The following is a 17,585-nucleotide window of genomic DNA, read 5'->3' as shown; positions in this document are numbered from 1 at the left end:
CAGGCGTGGCCTTTCCTACCTGTGTCTTTTTACTACTGCCGTGGAGCAAATCACCCCAAAACTTAGTGGCTTAACACAGTTGATTGTTTCTCACATTTCTGTGGGTTTTCCGGTGGTTCCTCTGCTGGATTCCCCTGGGCACACTCATGTAGCTGTGTCCAGCTGGGCCTGGGTCCAAGGTGGCCTCACTCATGAGTCAGACAGTTGTAGGCTGGCTATTGACAGAGGTGCCTCGGTTACATTCCATGGGACCTCTTGTCCTCTAAAAGACTAGACTGGCTTCCTTATGTGACGGTGGCAGGGCAGCATTCCAGGTGGGTAAAGGGAGAAACTACAAGGCCTCTTGAGGCCTCAAGTTTAGAATTTGGACAACTTTTAGTTTCCACTGCCACACTGTATTATACTCAAAGCACATCACCAAGATCAACCCAGATTCGAGGGGCAGAGAAATAGACTTAACCTTTCCATAGCTTGAGCTGCCAAGAATTCATGGCCATATTTGATTTACTCCCCGCCCACCTCCCCCCGCCCCGACAATGTTCAGGATCCATGGACAGTGGCAAACTGACCAAGTTTCCCAGGTGATTACTCTGAAGAGTCAGCCCCATATGAATATTAGTAATTATCAAGCTAAGTTGGAACACTGTGTTAGGCCCCAAGCTCAACGCTCGACAGGTACTATCTCTATTTCTCACAGGGATTCTCTGAGATATGTGATTTTTTTTTTTTTTTTTTTTTTTTTGAGACAGAGTTTCACTCTTGTTGCCCAGGCTGGAGTGCAATGGCATGATCTCGGCTCACTGCAACCTCCGCCTCCTGGGTTCAAGCAATTCTCCTGCCTTAGCCTCCCAAGTCACTGGGATTACAGGTGCCTGCTACCACACCCAGCTAAATTTTTGTTATTTTTAGTAGAGACAGGGTTTCGCCATGTTGGCCAGGCTAGTTTTGAACTGCTGACCTCAGGTGATTCACCTGTCTCAGCCTCCCAAAATGCCAGGATTACAGGCATGAGCCACTACACCCAGCCAAGATATGTGACCTTCCAACACCCATTTTTTATGAGGCTTAGGGAGAGAAGATTACTTGCTCAAGTCATGAAGCTTATAAGTGGCTACACTGAATCTTGAACACCAAGGCTGTGATGTTCTTACCGTCTGTTGAGACTGACTGGCTAGCCATAACCTGATTTAAAAACAAAACAAAACAAAACAGTACTAATGATAATGAGCATTTCACATCCATGGTCTCATTGGCTCAATATGACAACCCTGTGATGTAAAATGTGGAACGGTTTTGAAGAAATGAAACTGGATGTTCAGAGTGTGAGTCCATTGCTAATAAGAGGTAGAATCAGGAACATGCGGACAGATAACAGAGAATTCTACCCTCAAGTGAGAATGTCACACCCAGGAGGGCAAAGCCTTATCTTTATTGTTTACCAGACCTTGGAGTGAGTGACTGGTGCCTTCTCTGTGATGAACCTGGGGCTCCTGGGCTCCAAGTCAGTAAGGGCAGCTCCTCTGTGGCGCAGTGCACTGGGCGTGGCCTGTGGGGAGGCCGGGGCAAGGGTAGCATGTGAAGCTATGGGCCCCAGGTCAGCAGTGAAACCAAAGACAGGGCCTTCAGAGGAAAGGGACAGTTTACTCTCTACTTTATGCTGCATGAGAGGAGAGAAATGAAACCTCAGTTCAAGCGGGGTAGGCATTGAGAGAAAGTTCTTAACCTGTGTGGATTTATTTGTGCTGGAACCACTAAGGGAAGTTACAGAATCATTCTTTCTGAAAGCATGCTGGGGTCACATGGACCAGAGGCCCTGAATCATTTTCCTATCCCAAGGAGCCATGCCCCACACTACCATAAGTAACAGTGGTTCCATGGACTGGTGAATTCTCTCCTGGGCAGCTGGGAAGACCCAGCCCTAGGGAACCACATATCAAAGTGCCTGAGCAGGTGAGGCAGGTATAGTTTAAAAAGTCTTCCCAAGAGATTGTGAGTCTCATTAGGTGCCTACCATCTCCCAGTAGAATATAAGCTTCATGAGGATATGAATTTGTCTGTTTTGTTTATTCTTATATCTAGCTCCTAGAACAGGCCTAGCATAGAGTAGGTGCTCACTAAGTATTTGTTGAATGAAGAAACAAATGAAATTGTCCTCTGTCAAATGCATCTTCAGTTGAGAACTAAAACAGAGTCCTTTGTGTAGCACAGGCACTCATTCACTTAGGGGCTAGACTGATGGCCTTTTTGTATTTATGGTTCTATAAAATAAGAGAGACATGAGGCCTCCATCAGTTGTGAGGAAGTTGGGATCTCCCCCCGCCTCAAGCCTGGTGCCTTGCCCTGCCGCTCCCTACCCCAGGGAGTGCCGGGGCTTACTCTGTTCACACCTCCTTACTGAGCAGAGCCTCTTTGGTCATCGGCTTGGCTGGGCACTGCATTTCTCTCATCTGTGCCCATATACACATGGGATGGCCCTTGTTTGACTTGCCCTTTGAAAAACAACTTAAGCATGTTGAGGTTTCCTGTTGATAGGGGGCAGCCAGAGGCCTGTGACCCAGCAGGGAATTGTCAGCCAATCCCTGACTCACCCAAGCTCCAGTTTTCTGTGTGTGAGCAAGCAGTGACAGCAGCCTGGCTCAGGGGCAGCTGGCTGCCTTCCTGTGGGTGGCATGGCATTCCGGAGCCTGAGAGGCTAGGCAGCCCAGAGCTGAGGGCCACGGCCTTAGGGTCAGGTAGGCCTTGTACTGTGCAGTGTTGGCAAATCCTGTTGTTTTTGAACTGAAACTATTTGTAAAGAATTCTGAAAGTTGACAGTGGTTGCACTAGTAGACAAGTAGCAAAATGTGCCCAAGAGGAAGTATGCTCATGGTTTTCTTCAATAAGCTCACCTTTCCCTTCCTTTTGCTGTTCATCATTCACTGAGTACCTTCCAGACACTGTCTGTTTGTCCCTGGGCCTGGAAGAAACCATGGTCTAGTAGGGAAGACCAAGAAGTCCCTTGATACAAGTGCTGTGGCAGGGGTGTGCCAAGTGCTGTGGGGATTTCTGTAGAGCTGCCTCAGGGCCCTGGCGGTTCAGAAAGTGGCAGAGGCACTGCTGCCTCTTCAGAGAGGCAGCCCAGTGTAGTGGAAGTTCATGTCCTGGTTTCACTTACCAGCTGAGTGACCTTGGATGAGATGTTAAATCTTTCTGTGCCTTAGTGTTTTTTATTTGTAAAATGAAGACAATAAACACAATAACCTCACAGAATTTTCAGGAAGATTAAACGAGTTAACATATGTAAAAACATTTATTCAGAACTGTTCCTGGTATTTGCCAAGATCTGCATGTAGATTTGGAGCTGGGACATGGTGGGTGCTTATTGGCTGTGATGCCACTGCTGGAGGGTGGAGCTGCTTAAGGAGTTGGTCTCCCCACCCCATTGGCTTCCTCCTTGACAGAGTGGAAAAGACTCTTTCCTGAGGGGCCCTTCTGACCTTTCTGAGGCCCCCAGGGATTCTAATTCTTGTCAGAACCCAACATGAAGAAGCGACGTAGGTCTAGTAGCAGAAGTCCCAGGGGAGACAGAGGCTTGTTAAGGGGAAAAATCAAAGGGTTTGGGAGTGGTGTTGGAGAACCGTCTTGCACCAGTTCACAAGAGCTGATCAGTGGCATCTCTTCTGAACTCCACAGCCAATGACGTCACATTGGTAACTCAGCCAGAGTTGGAATATTTATACTACCAACATTGGCAAGTGCTACCAATCTGCTGTTGCCCCCAGACAGCCGGTTGTTGAAACTTGTTTGGTTTTGGGTTTTTTGGTCCCTTTTTCCCTCTTTTTGCCATACACAGAGTCTCACTATGTTGCCCAGGCTGGTCTTGAACTGCTGAGCTCATGCAATCTTCTTGCCTCTGCCTCCCTAAGTGGTGGGATTACAGGTGTGAGCCACCACACCTTCTGAGAACTGGTTGTTAAGCATGTCGCAGCACACCACTGGGCTTTCTGTCCTCCTTTTGGCAGATGTAGACTCTTGGGATACTCTCAGTTGGCACAGAACAGGTGTTTCAGACATTACTCAGGGTGCTTGGGGATGGTTTGGGCAGAGAGGCCTGTTGAGTTTGGCCTGCTGTGATTAAGGAGCTATTGCTCTCCTTGAAGACAGCCTTCAAGGTACATTACTTGAATAGAATACTCTTTGAGTCCTCCAGGAAAAAGATGCTGAGTTCTGTAGGAATGAAACAGGATGCCTCTGGTTGGTCAGCCACTCACTGCCATTTTTTCTTTTCCTTTGTTTTGTTTTGCCCCCAGGTCTCAGTCAGTCTCTCCACCTCCAGTTCTTTCCCCACCAAGGAGTCCCATCTACCCACTCAGTGATAGTGAAACCTCAGCCTGCAGGTACCCCAGCCACTCCAGCTCCCGGGTGCTCCTCAAGGACCGGCACCCCCCAGCTCCTTCACCCCAGAATCCAGAAGATCCCTCCCCAGATACTTCCCCACCTACCTGTCCCCTCAAGACCACCAGCTTCGGTTATTTGGACAGAAGCCCTTCGGCGTGCAAGAGAGAAGCCCAGAAGGAGAATGTCCAAGGCGCAGCCCAGGATGTAGCAGGGGTAGCTGCCTGCCTCCCCCTTGCCCAGAGCACGCCATTCCCGGGGCCAGCGGCTGGCCCCCGGGGCGTCTTGCTGACCCGTACCGGTACCCGCGCCCACAGCCTGGGCATCCGGGAGAAGATCTCAGCATGGGAAGGTCGCCGAGAGGCGTCGCCCAGGATGAGCATGTGTGGAGAGAAGCGGGAGGGCTCTGGGGGCGAGTGGGCGGCCAGTGAGGACTGCCCTAGCCTGGGCTGTCCCAGCGTGGTGCCGTCCCCCTGCAGCTCAGAAAAGACCTTTGATTTCAAGGGCCTCCGGAGGATGAGCAGGACCTTCTCCGAGTGTTCCTACCCAGAAACTGAGGAGGAGGGAGAGGCGCTCCCTGTCCGGGACTCTTTCTACCGGCTGGAGAAACGGCTGGGCCGGAGTGAGCCCAGCGCCTTCCTCAGGGGCCATGGCAGCAGGAAGGAGAGCTCAGCAGTGCTGAGCCGGATCCAGAAAATTGAACAGGCCCTGAAGGAGCAGCCAGGCCGGGGGCTCCCGCAGCTCCCCAGCAGCTGCTACAGCGTGGACAGGGGGAAAAGGAAGACTGGAACCTTGGGCGTCTTGGAGGAGCCGGCAGGGGGCGCGAGTGTGAGCGCTGGCAGCCGGGCAGTCGGAGTGGCTGGAGTTGGCGGGGAGGCGGGCCCACCCCCAGAGAGGGAAGGCAGTGGTTCCACTAAACCCGGGACCCCTGGAAATAGCCCTAGCTCCCAGCGGCTGCCATCGAAGAGTTCCCCCGATCCCACTGTGAACCCTGTCCCCAAACCCAAGCGCACCTTTGAATACGAGGCTGACAAGAAGCCCAAGAGTAAGCCCAGCAATGGTCTACCTCCTTCACCCACACCTGCTGCTCCACCCCCCTTGCCCTCCACCCCAGCCCCGCCTGTCACCCGGAGACCCAAGAAGGACATTCGTGGTCACCGCAAGTCCCAGAGCAGGTAATGCATGTGCCTCCGGTATGTTGTAGCGGAATACCGTGGTTTTCTTTTAAATTTTAAATGGACAGTGCAAACACAGATTGTAGGGTGGGTCACAATCAGTAGTGCTTCGTAAGCCCTGAAGTACTGAATAATTGTTAGGTGGTAGTTGTAGTGAAAAATGAGATTGTTCTGCTCTTACAAGATACTTGACATGAGTGGGAATGCTTACAGGATACTTGGGACCTGAGTGCTAGTCACTGAAGGTATTGGCTGGATTTGGCCTTTGGGGTTAGAGCTGGGCTGTGTCCTGCCCCTGTCGGAGCTTCCTCAGTCCTCTGTCGGGAGTAGGTAAATCAGGCAGTCCTTTGTGGACTAGTAGGATCTTAGCCTCCCTACCACCTGAAGTACCAGCATTAGACATTATTTTCTTTGAATGAAGCATTATCTGAATACTGCATTTTGTCATTAACATGGTAGTACCGGCAAATTTAACACAATTCCCTCTTTCCTGAGGGCCTCCGGGCCATATACGAACCCTGGGCCTATATCAAGAGGGGATTATTGGGGAGATTGATGAATAAAGGAGTAAAACAGGAATGAGCCTGTTCCAAGGCTCACGTTGGTTTCCTGGTCAGTCTCAGGATTTCTAAACCCAGATTACCAAGGGCTGTCTCCCCAGTAACTTGGAGCTGGAGCTGTTGGAATTGGTGAAAGCTGGCAGGCGTCTTATTCTCTGAATCAGGGTAGGCTGGGAGTGAGCTTCCTTTGGAATACTTATCCTCCTACATCTTACTGCCTTTCTCATCTAACCCCACGACAGATGGGTATTCAGGTTTGTTTCACTTCTGGGGATTCTTTAGTCTGTCCCCACACTTCAGGCTTCATCTAACATATCCCATCTTATATATAAACTTTCCTGCCATGTGCAGAAAGGAAGAAATTTCAAAGATTCAGACCCCCGAGCCGGAACAGCCCATGGCTAAGGGTAATCCCATGTTTGAGTCCACCTCAGAATTCTCACTGGCTCTTTAATTCTTAAACGGCCTGCCAAGAGTGTTTGCTTTGTCCTTATTCATCCATTTATATAAACATTCATCTAGAGCCTGCTGTGCACCGAGAGTGTGCTGGTCAAGAGGATGCAGAGGCAAATAGGACATGGTTCTTCCATTCAAGGACTTCGTGGTCTGGTGCACAGATAAATTATAGATAATGTCATATGTACCATAACTCATGGCAGTGCAGGAGGCCGCAGAGACCCAGAGAAGGGGCATCTGAGTTAGATGGGGGAGAGAAGGGAGGCTCCTCATAGAGGGAGTTGCTAAGCTAAATTTAGAAGAGCCAAAAGCAGTTGACTAAGTGACCAAAGGGAGTGGGGGGAGAGTTCATCAGCCTGAAGGTTTTACACATACTCCACCCCACACTGCATTTATATATAATATATACACACATATACCGTGTGTGGAGGAGTCCCTTGGTGTGAGAATTAACTTAGCAAACTTAAATCTGTGCTCTTGGAAAAAGAGAAACAGCTCCAGAAGTGCAGTCTGTTCTGTATGCCGTTTCACATGGTGAACACGTTCCATGAGGAGTGGAGATGGTAAGTTTGTGTCTGTTATACCAAGTGTGATTCTTACATTTAATATACTTTTTTATTTTTAAAAAAAAAAAAGCAGTCCAGGTGAGATGGCTCACACCTGTAATCCCAGCACTTTGGGAGGCTAAAGTGGGAGGATCATTTAAGACCAGGAGTTCAAGACAGCCTGGGCAACATAATGAGACCCCATCTTTACAAAAAAATTTAAAAATTAGCTGGAGTGTTGGCATGTGCCAGTAGTCCCAGCTACTTGGGAGGCTGAGGAGGGAGGATAGCTTGAGCCTAGGAGGTTGAGGATACAGTGGGTATGATCATACCACTGCACTCTAGCCTGGGCAACAGCACAAGACCTTATCTTGCAAAAAAAAATATGTGTGTGTGTGTGTGTGTGTGTGTGTGTGTGTGTGTGTGTAAAATGCAAGCCAAGTGTTTCTTCTGGCATTCAGCCAAAAAAAAAAAAAAAAAAAAAAGAAAAAAGAAAAAAAAAAATTCCTGGGGAGAAACTATTAGTTTTAATGAGAGATGGCATGTTGGTCCTCAGTATGACACCTTCCTGGGGGATTTTCAAGGATAATTTGACTGAATATGATTTGTGTCTTATTTACTGACTTGAGGGCTACCTGCATATGATGCTGAGTCTACTGTATATGCCAAAGAAAACTTGCTGTCACACTAACTCTGGTCCTGGGCCAACATTTGCAAACCACTGTGCTCAGCCATTGGATGTTTATCTAGTTAAGAATCTGGGCCAAAGACAGAAATTTGGGAGTCATCAAGATAGAGATGGTAGATATGGCAATGGCCCATGGATATTTGGTCCCTAGAAAGTGCAGAGTGAGAAAGAGTTTTTAAGACAGAACTCTGAGAGACCCGGACACTTAAAAAGCAAATGGAAAAGGAGAACCCCTCATAAGAGCCTGAAAAGTAGTGGCCAGGAGTTGAAAAGAAAAGCTGAAAGCCAGGAGGGAATGTGTCATAGAGGCACAGGGAGGAGATGCCAATATAAAGAGTGTTTGGTTGTGTTGAGTGCTTGGGGCAGGGCAGGGACAGGCAAGCTAAGAACAAGCTATAGCCTTCAGGACACTTTTAGCCCTTTCCCTGCACGGTAGGACTCTCAGGAGAAGCTGTTAGGAAACAAGAGAAAAAGGCCTCTTGGCTGAAAGATCTGATGGTGCCTGAAAGAAGAGGAGGTGTTCATGGGTGGGAGGAGGGATCCAGTCAGTGCATTGCCTTCCCTCCCTCCCCAGGAGCCTGCGGGGACTTACCTTGGAGAGGGAGAGGATGCAGTTGGGGTCTCAGATGAGGGATGTACCTCTCAGATGAAGGAGAGGAGCAGAGAGTGCTGTAGGCTCAGGGAGTCTTAGGAGACAGCAAGCTGTGGTCTTGAAATTGTACAGTAGAGAGGAAGGTTGTCCAAGGGATGGAAAGGAGCAAACTACTAGCTGAAGGGAAGCTGGGTCTTGGAAGCAGCTTCTGACTGCAAATTGTCCTCCCAGCTCCACCTTGGCAATGGTCTTATTTGTTTTAAGGGCTCAGCCCTTCCTGCTTCAACAAACCACCCAGCAACGACTGCTTTTCCAACCCCCTGACAGCCCTGAGTGGGACCCTCCCAGTGTTGAGCCTTCCTACCTGCTTAGTGCAATGGCAGGAGTCCCTGGCTAGGATGCAGATGAGGATGTGAGACCCCAGAGGCAGACCAGGCACTCGATTCCAGTGTAATCACAGACACTTCTCAAGGAGGATATTCTCTAGGGCTTGAGGCCAAAATTAATAGTCGACAGCTCAGGCCCTGGAGTGAGACATCACCTGGGAGAATCATGCCTCTGTCACTTCCGTCTCCTCTTTCACAAGATGTCACAATACTGGTGGCACTGTTGTGAAGATTACTGAGGTAACACATGTAAAGGTGCATTGGATGCAGTACCTGGAACAGCATGCTTTTAAGCTGGGGTAGTAGTTGTTACCTAATAGCGGTATTATTCGGGAAAGGCGCATCGCAGGCACCCAGGCTGGGGCCTTTCACACCACCTGTCTCTTAATTTGGGGGTAAGTTTGGACCTGCCTTGATGTTCTTTCAGAAGCTGGCTTTATGAGGAGGCCTGTGGTCTTTGCTGTTGCCACGGACATTCCCCAGCAAGGCAGCAGAGATCTGATTCAGCAGGAATGACTCTTGCTCTTATTATCCACAGAAAATCCTTTGAGTTTGAGGATGCATCCAGTCTCCAGTCCCTGTACCCCTCTTCCCCCACTGAGAATGGTACTGAGAACCAACCCAAGTTTGGATCCAAAAGCACTTTAGAAGAAAATGCCTATGAAGATATTGTGGGTAAGCAATGGCAGAGGTGGCGGCTGGGTCATCTCAGGGGGCTACAGAAGAACAGGAACAGGAGGAAACACCTAGATTGACCTCCTTCACTGTGGGCAGGCATGGTCCCACCTTCTGGAACTCCTCCTGGAAATGGGACATCGGGCGAAGCACCTTAGCAAAGACAGAGCGGCTTTGTGATTAAAAGCCTGGCTCTTGAATGAACTGAAATCCAAAGGACGTTTGGGGACATGAGAAGGAGAAAACGACATCATTCCTTTCCTTTATTTTTGGAAGACTTTGAAGTCCAACAGGCCCTCTTCCTTAGCTGTGTGTCCTTAAGGCAAATCACTTAACTTTTGTGAAGACTCTGTTTTTCTCTTATAAAATGATGATGTGACTATATTAACAACAACAGTAATAGTAATAACATTTCGAGCCGGGCATGGTGGCTCATGCCTGTAATCCCAGCACTTTGGAGGCTGAGGTTGGTGGATCACCTAAGGTCAGGAGTTCGAGACCAGCCTCCGTCTCTACTAAAAATACAAAAAATTAGCTGAGCATGGTGGGGGGCGCCTGTAATCCCAGCTACTAGGGAGGCTAAGGCAGGAGAATCGCTTGAACCCAGGAGACCGAGGTTGCAGGGAGCTGAGATCACGCCGTTGCACTCCAGCCTGGGCAATATGAGCAAAACTCCATCTCAAAAAAAAAAAAAAGTAATAATACTTCATAAGGTTGTTGTTAGAATTAAATAAGACTGAGTGTCTGGTGCAGGCCTGCTACCTGGTCAGAGATGGCCATCTTCTTTCTGTGTTCTTATGTGGTGGAAGGGGCAGAGGGAGTTCTCTGGGGTCTCTTTTAAAAGAGCCCTAATTGGTGAAGGCCCTGCACACGTGACCTAATCACCTCCCAGAGGCCTCACCTACAAATGCCAGCACATTGGGGATTAGGTTTCAACATAGGAATTTTGGGGGACACAAACATTCAGTCCATTGTACAAGCTAAGAAGTTTCATTGCCCTAGTTTCATGGGTGCTGGCAGAAGACATGAGACCCCTGGGTCACAAAGGACTTTATTACTCATGGCACGGCAGGCAGCATGAGCTTCGTGTTCACACGGGTTTCCCCTTGTGCGTAAGTCCCATGGGGCAGTGTGGAGAAGGCCCAGGTGGAAGCTGCAGACACTGCAGGTCCATGTCCCAGCTGGGGAGCCCAAGCATAGGAAACCCCAGTCTTTTCAGAGACTGCTGGCAAGCCTGCCTAACCTTGGTCCTTGGAGGAAACATTATCTTTATCATTCTGGTCAGGAAACAAATCTGCCTCTGCCCTGAAGGGAGACACTATCTCTGTCTTCCAAGGCTGTTTGCTGTATAAATACCCTTTAAAATATAGTCTGGAACTGTCAGTCCCTCTTGTTCAGAAGAAGGGCAGAAATGCAAGATTCCATTGAGATTTGTCTTCCAACAGGTGGGAAGACATGGTATTGGCAAACTTGTGTTCACGGATCAGATGAAAGAGATGCTGTAGCCTGGGTTACATTTGTTTTGTTTTGTTTTGTTTTGTTTTGTTTTGTTTTGTTTTGTTTGTTTGGCGTTCATTTCAATTCTGTTAGCATCCTCTTCAGTAAGGGGCTTTGATTCTGCTCAGGTGAAGTGTGGTGTCAGTGTCGGTTAGTGGGGAGGAGAGAGGCTGTGTGTTGCCTGCCGGCTCCCTCTCTGGGCCCCTGTCTTGCCTCTGTCTTGGGCCCTGAATCAGAAGAATGTGTTGTTAGTGAATACATGAGAGAGAGAAGTGGCCTGGGGTAGAGAGAACCCTCCAGATTCTCAGAAGCCTGGAATCTTTTTTTTTTTTTTTTTTGAGACGGAGTCTTACTCTGTCGCCCAGGCTGGAGTGCAGTGGTGTGATCTCAGCTCACTGCAAGCTCCGCCTCCCGGGTTCATGCCATTCTCCTGCCTCAGCCTCCCCAGCAGCTGGGACTACAGGCGCCCGCCACCTCGCCCGGCTAGTTTTTTGTATTTTTTAGTAGAGACGGGGTTTCACCGTGTTAGCCAGGATGGTCTTGATCTCCTGACATCGTGATCCACCCGCCTCGGGCTCCCAAAGTGCTGGGATTACAGGCGTGAGCCACCGTGCCCGGCTGGCTCAGAAGCCTGGAATCTTATGAAGAGAGGGCCATCTGTTCCCTCATTTGATCTGAGCCATCGGTTTCATAGCCGTTTCCTTGCCACTTGCTGGGCCAGCGTTTCTGGGGAGACAGCAGCCATGCCGGGACCCGCAGGGACACTGCTTTCCCAGGAACAGAGTGTATAGTATGTAGTCACGTAAAACTGGGTCACAGCTGGAAGACTGTAGGAGTGAGGTCCCTAGAACAGCAAAAGAGTTTGGGGAGGGAGGCCCTTTCCCTTATCCCTGGGGAAAAGACAGCTTTGTACCCACAGGCAACCCAGAGCAGAGGTCAAGAGCTAGGGGCATCAGAACCAAAGATCCAGAAGCCAGGTGGGCAGTTAAGGAAGATGCCCCAACTCCAGCCCATACCCCAGTTCTACTCAGCCACCCAAGAGGCAGCCAGTGCTGCTCCTGTATTTCTCACCTCCTTGTGCAATACCAACATCCTGGAGTGGAAGAAAATCCTCCCGAATGAGTGAGTAGGCAGAGGCCTAGACACACTTGCCCTCCTCTTTCCCTTCTCTCAAACCTGACCTAAGAAGGCCTTGGGAACAGCTCTGTTGGCCAGCTCAGTTCTTCCAAAATTCTGCCCCCCAAACATTGCCCCAAAAAGTCCTGAACAGAGCCCTGGATGGTGGAACTTTGGACAGAGAGAAATGGTTGAAGCCATCCCTTTCTCAAATTTCAGTTCAGATGATCCAAGAACATATCCCACAGGAAATCCTTCTCAGAGAATGGAGAACGGCAGGACCACAGGATTGCCAGCACCCAGCATAGTCAAGGGACATCAGAAAACCACAGTCCTCTCTGCCCACAGCAGCAGCTACACTGGGTGCTCCCAGTGTCCTGGGCGCTCCCAGTGTCCTGGGCAGCAAACTGACACAGTACAGTTTCTGCCAAACTAGAGTGAATGAGAATGTTCCCTGCAACAGGAGGTAGGGAGTGGGTGGGGCAACAGAGCGGCCTCCCCACTCATTAGGGAGGACTCTCTTCCACTCTGGGTGTTGCATGAGGAGTTAAAAAAATATGGGAGCAGCTTGGCTGCTTCTTGGGTGGCTTAGTACAGCTAGGGGTCAGCACTGTGTGGGCAAAAGGTAGAGGTAACTGCTCACCTGGCTTCTGGATCTTTGGAACACTTAAAGGACAAGGAAAGAAGAGAGGGAGAGGATGCGGGAGAAAGGGAGGGGAGCGACCCAAGCACCAGTTTGGGAATACACTACATCGGATGTTTCGGTTTTGCTTTGGCCTGGTGGGGTGGTGGGGTGGTTTCCGGAGTCTGCAGTTAGGACAGTGCCCTGTGCATGTTTTCCTTTTTTATGTCCCCACAGCAGCCCAATCTGAATTTCTGGGACCTGACTAGGGAGGTCAGAGGGAAATACAGAGGAAAACAGTCCCTTTCTGTTAGATTCTGGTGGGTTTCTTTTTTCATTCCCTGGGGGCAGGCCTGAGAGTTTGGAGCTCCCCACAAGGCTTCAGGGGGTGTCTTATTGCTGAACTCAGAATGGCAGTTTCCCGTCTTGCCTCGGACTGATCAGTGGCTTGGACTTCCTGGGAGCCGTCTGTCTGGTCTGGGCCCAGCCTGTGCTCTGTGGGGTGACGGATGACTCTGACCCTGCTGGATCAGGCTCCTGCAGGCACGCAGGGATGGAGCTGTTGGGAGGCAGAGAGCCTAGTGCTCATCTCCATCTTGGGTCCTGGTGATTGGACTGGAGTCCTGTCTGTCAGAGGTGGAGGGCCAGTTGGCCCCAAGACAAACGTGTCTCTCTGTGAGCAGTGGACTCGAATGGGGGTTGTGGGGGGTTTGCTGGCCTCCTGCCTACACTAGGCGTGATGCCTGAGGAGCTGGGGTGGGGTACTCCCAAAATACTGAGGTTTACCCTGCTAACTTGCAGAAAAGGAGTTTGGAAAGAAAGTTACTGCCTTGCTGCTTCCTGGGGCTGCTATTTCTCGCCTGTGCCATCTGACATCTGCCCCTGGAAGATGCTGCTATTCTACGTAGGCCTTATGTTTGCATTCTGAGCCTGACACTTAAAATGCACCCAAGGAAGCAGCTTGTTAAGGAGTTATGTGGAGTGGCCTCGGCGCCTGAGCTGCATTCCTGCAGATTCCCACTCCCATCAGCTAGCCTGGGCTGAGGGAGCATTTCCAAGAACTTCAGTGCGATGTAAGCTGAGGACCGGGCCAGTCAGCCTGGACTGCAAAAGCCTTTTGAGCCTCCACTGTCTCTGGTTGCTTCCCTTATTTGCCCCCAGGCTGGGAAACAGTAAGGAGCAGAGGACACCCACTGGGATGGAGGTTGCAGTGGGAAACAAAACAGCCAAGAGGTGCAGCCCAGGGAAGGTGCCGGGGCTGTCGAGAAATGGTGTCAAGTCTTGGAGGGTGGGCAACAGCCAGCCCCTTAGAGCCCCAATCTGATCTGTTGCTGGGGAGTTGGGCTCTTAGCCTGGCCCTTTCTGTCCTGTGTGAGAGAGGGGAAAAGGCTGAGAACCAGGAAAAACAGCTGGTTGGAACCAGAGGAGGTTGGGGAGGGAAGCTGCAGACCCAGGACCCTAGTGATGGGTGTGGTCCAGGAAGCTTAGGACTGTGTTTGGAGAAATTCTCAGTGCCTATGCACATACACACACCCCTTTCCTAACTGGTTTTACCAGTTAGGTTGGGGTGGGGGAGTGCTGTATGTGTGGTTAAGACCAAAGGAGTTATGGGGAGGAGTGAAGGGTTGTGGGGAGGAGTGGGAGGTTGTGGGGAGGAGTGGGAGGTTGTGGGGAGGAGTGGGAGCAGGGCCCAGAGGGGCTGGATTCTTCCTTTAAGAGGATTAGTGTGACACTTTTGGGCTCTGACAAACCCCTTTTAGAATAGTGCAAAGCAGAAATTCTTGGTGATGCCTTTGTCCCTTATTTCGTCATCCAAGCTGGGAAAGGTTGAGACTTCTGGCTTCTCCAGCTCGGCTTGATGAGCTGAGGCTGCTGAGGGCCAGGCCTTCAGGGAAGAGGGTCCACCTCTTCATCCCTCTCCAAGGGTTGTGTGGACTGTCCCAAGAAAGCTGTGTGGGCAGGAATGCAGGTAGAAATTTGCAATCTGCCAGGCTCCCTGTCTCCCATTCATGCCCCTGCTGAATCTCCCATTCAGCCCTAGCTCCTTTAGCTCTGTCCTCTGTAGGACGTTCTGCGCACCATTTCCCAGCCCACCATCTCCTCCAACTCTGAGCCATTGCTTTGATATTTATTTGCTCTCAGCTGGTTCAGTTTAGTGGTCCAGGACTCAGGGTCCACTTGTCTCTGTGCGTCTCCATCCCCTGGCCCCCTGTCCACTTGGAGAGATGACTGGGAGAATCTATTTGAGACAGCTCCTCCAGGGCAGTCAGGAATGGTCCAGGAAGCTGGGAGTGGCAGATGAGTTAGGGTGGTGAAGGGACCAAGCTGAGGCTGGGGAGGCAGCGTGTGGGCTGGGGCCAGCCGTCTATTTGCTGGAGAACTGATTAGTGGCTTTGTTACATCAGAGAGGATGTTAAACATTGCTGGAGAAGAGAGGCTGGCACGAGGGGCTGGGCAGGAGCAGGTCTTCCTGAAATCGAGTTTCCAGAGACAGGACCTATCTTGAGAACCTGCTGTTGCTGGCTGTTTTCCCCTGGGTTGTCAGTGATGTGCACCAGCCTTGTACATCTATTACTTCCCCGGGCCTCAGTATCCTACACCTTTTTCTTGGAGCTTTGGATTTTGTATCAATATTCAAAGCTCTTACTGTAGTGAAAAGAAGGAAGGAAGGAGGGAGTGAGGTGAAGGAAGAAAGGATGGAAAAAAAGAGGGCTAGTCTTGGGACTCACGTCACACACTCAGAAGCCATTGGAAGTTTAGAAAGCTCTATCTAAAGCAGTGGTTCTCAGTGGGGGGACAGCTTCACTCTTCCCTCCCTCCCTTCCTGCCTTCCTTCCTCTCTCTCCCTCCTTTCTTCCCTCTCTCCGCCCCAGAGAGCATCTGGCAGTGTCTGGAGACATTTTGGGCTGTTATAGCTAAGGAGATGCTAATGTCTCCTGGTGGATAGAAGCCAAGGTTGCCACTAAACATCCTAAAAATGGACAGGACAGTCTACCACAACAAGAATTACTCAACCCCAAATGTCAGTGGCTTGGAGAAACCCCTGGGATTGGGACAAGGCTTACTATAGGTTGGGGATGATAATAAAGGCCCTGGCTGATCATGCAGCCCAAGGATTTGATGAGCTTGGCATCAATGTTCTCCCTGCCCTGATGTGGACAGTGATGCTCTGGTCCTGTTTTAGGGGATCAGGAAGACTGTGTCCTGGCATTCTCCCTTCTTAGTCCCCCCACCCCCTCACTCCTGCAGGACATATGTTGCGGAAGGACCAAGAAGTAGAGAATCCATCCCCAACGCCTCCCTAAGTGCCCCACGGTGGGGTAGGCTGGAGAAAACATGCAGGGGGTGCTGGGTTTGCTATTTGGCTTCTTGCGACAGGGCTGCTGGGCCAGCTCCACTTAGTCAGGGCTCTGGAATGGAGACAAGTCATTTTAATAGCATGACTGTGTTACAGGAAAAGGTCTGCTCCATTGCTGGGGACTCTGCTTGGAGTTGGGAATCACTTAATCCATTCCCAAATCCCAGTGACCCATCTTTGACTCATAAGTTTACAGAGATTTGTATTACTCCTACTGCAGTCTATTCAGCTGTCACTGAAATTCCTTCTTCACACCTGCCCCCTGACTCTGAAAGAGCATTTCCTAAATTCGTTGTGATTCTGCATAAGTTGATGCCTCAATGTGGAAGGAGCTCCACTTTGGAAATGGAGGGATCTGCAAGCATATAGGGGTTGGCTCTTCTCCTGTGCCCTCTCTAGGAAAGCTTCCTCCTGTGCCCTCTCTAGGAAAGCTTCCTCCTGTGCCCTCTCTAGGAAAGCGTCACTCTCGGCAGCCTTTGTTTCTCGTCCTCCAGCTCCTTCTTCTGCCTGCTTCCTGAGGAGTGGGGTCTGAGTTCCTCTGGGGCGTAAGGCACATTCAGACATCTGTAGGACAAGTGTGGGACTCGGTGGTCACCCAGGCTCAATCCTGCTGCTGAGCAGAGGTGCTGGAGTGAGTCCTGCTCTGCAGCAGGAAGATGGGGAAAGGGGTACAGAGAGGGCTGTGTTCTGAGTTCCCCTGGGACCTGTTCACCCTACGGATTCTGCCACCAGGATCGAGCTAGGACTGACCTGGCCCATATTGTTACTGTATTTTAGAAAAGGTGTATGTTGTAGGGGTCGGGGCAGGAGATATACGTCTTGTGGAAAGGAGTGCCACTCAAAATCTTGAAGGGCAGGGATTGTGTTTTGGACTTCTCTGAGATTTTCTGGTAATGCCAATACAGTGCCCGCTGCCACAGATTTTAGAACTAGTCCTGAGAAGCAAGAACTCCCCTCACCCCCATCCTTTGGCCCAGACTCCTTCCAAGCCTTTCACACCTCCCCTGTGTCACAGCAGGAGAGTTTATTCCAAAAGGGGAGTGTTGATGGTTCTCTTTTTGCTGAGATCAGCGGTAGAGGGAATAGACACACTACAGTAGGAGAGTCATTGAACAGATCATTACCGAACACTTCCTCCTTGCTAATCACTGTTCCGTTCCAAGGTTGCCTCGGTGAACACCACAAAACCCTGCCCTAAAAGACTTGTTGAATGGCACTGTAGGTGAGGGGGGGGCCTGGTGAAGCTCTGCTCTCGACAGTTCTGTGAGTTCCTCCATGCCCACCCTCCAAAGTAGGTCCCCAGGGAGATCCCCTGAGCCTTGGGTGAAGGGACAGCCATGTGACCTGAAAACCCTTCCTACCTTGAACTGTGTTTTTGGGGGTGTTTGCAGCAGAGGGAAAGGAGCCAAGGAAAGACTCTTGGTGCTGGCTTTGTCCTCTGACTGGGCACAGGCAGGGGTGGCTGAGCCAGTCTTGTGCAATCTCTGAATTTATAAAGCAGAGGCCAGGCTGAGCTGGGCTGGGGGTGGGGGGGGGTTGGC

The 17,585-nt window shown here is 50.4% G+C and overlaps 1 protein-coding gene across 13 annotated transcripts in view; it reads left to right on the top strand.

The window, feature by feature from the left end:
• The window catches only part of DENND2B (DENN domain containing 2B), a 180,175-nt gene that overhangs the window by 137,492 nt on the left and 25,098 nt on the right, over nucleotides 1-17,585 (top strand). For all 13 annotated transcript variants that reach the window (XM_017891404.1, XM_017891405.1, XM_017891403.1 and 10 more), the window contains 2 exons: nucleotides 4,290-5,549; nucleotides 9,315-9,451. In XM_017891404.1, coding sequence (XP_017746893.1) covers nucleotides 4,290-5,549; nucleotides 9,315-9,451 — 1,397 coding nt within the window. The remainder of the gene's footprint in view (nucleotides 1-4,289; nucleotides 5,550-9,314; nucleotides 9,452-17,585) is intronic.

This window comes from Rhinopithecus bieti, unplaced genomic scaffold (assembly GCF_001698545.2).
Source record: "Rhinopithecus bieti isolate Rb0 unplaced genomic scaffold, ASM169854v2 scaffold_20891, whole genome shotgun sequence".
Classification (NCBI taxonomy): domain Eukaryota; kingdom Metazoa; phylum Chordata; class Mammalia; order Primates; family Cercopithecidae; genus Rhinopithecus; species Rhinopithecus bieti.
Note: the sequence above shows the minus strand (reverse complement) of the source record. Positions and strands in the feature narration are given on the sequence as shown.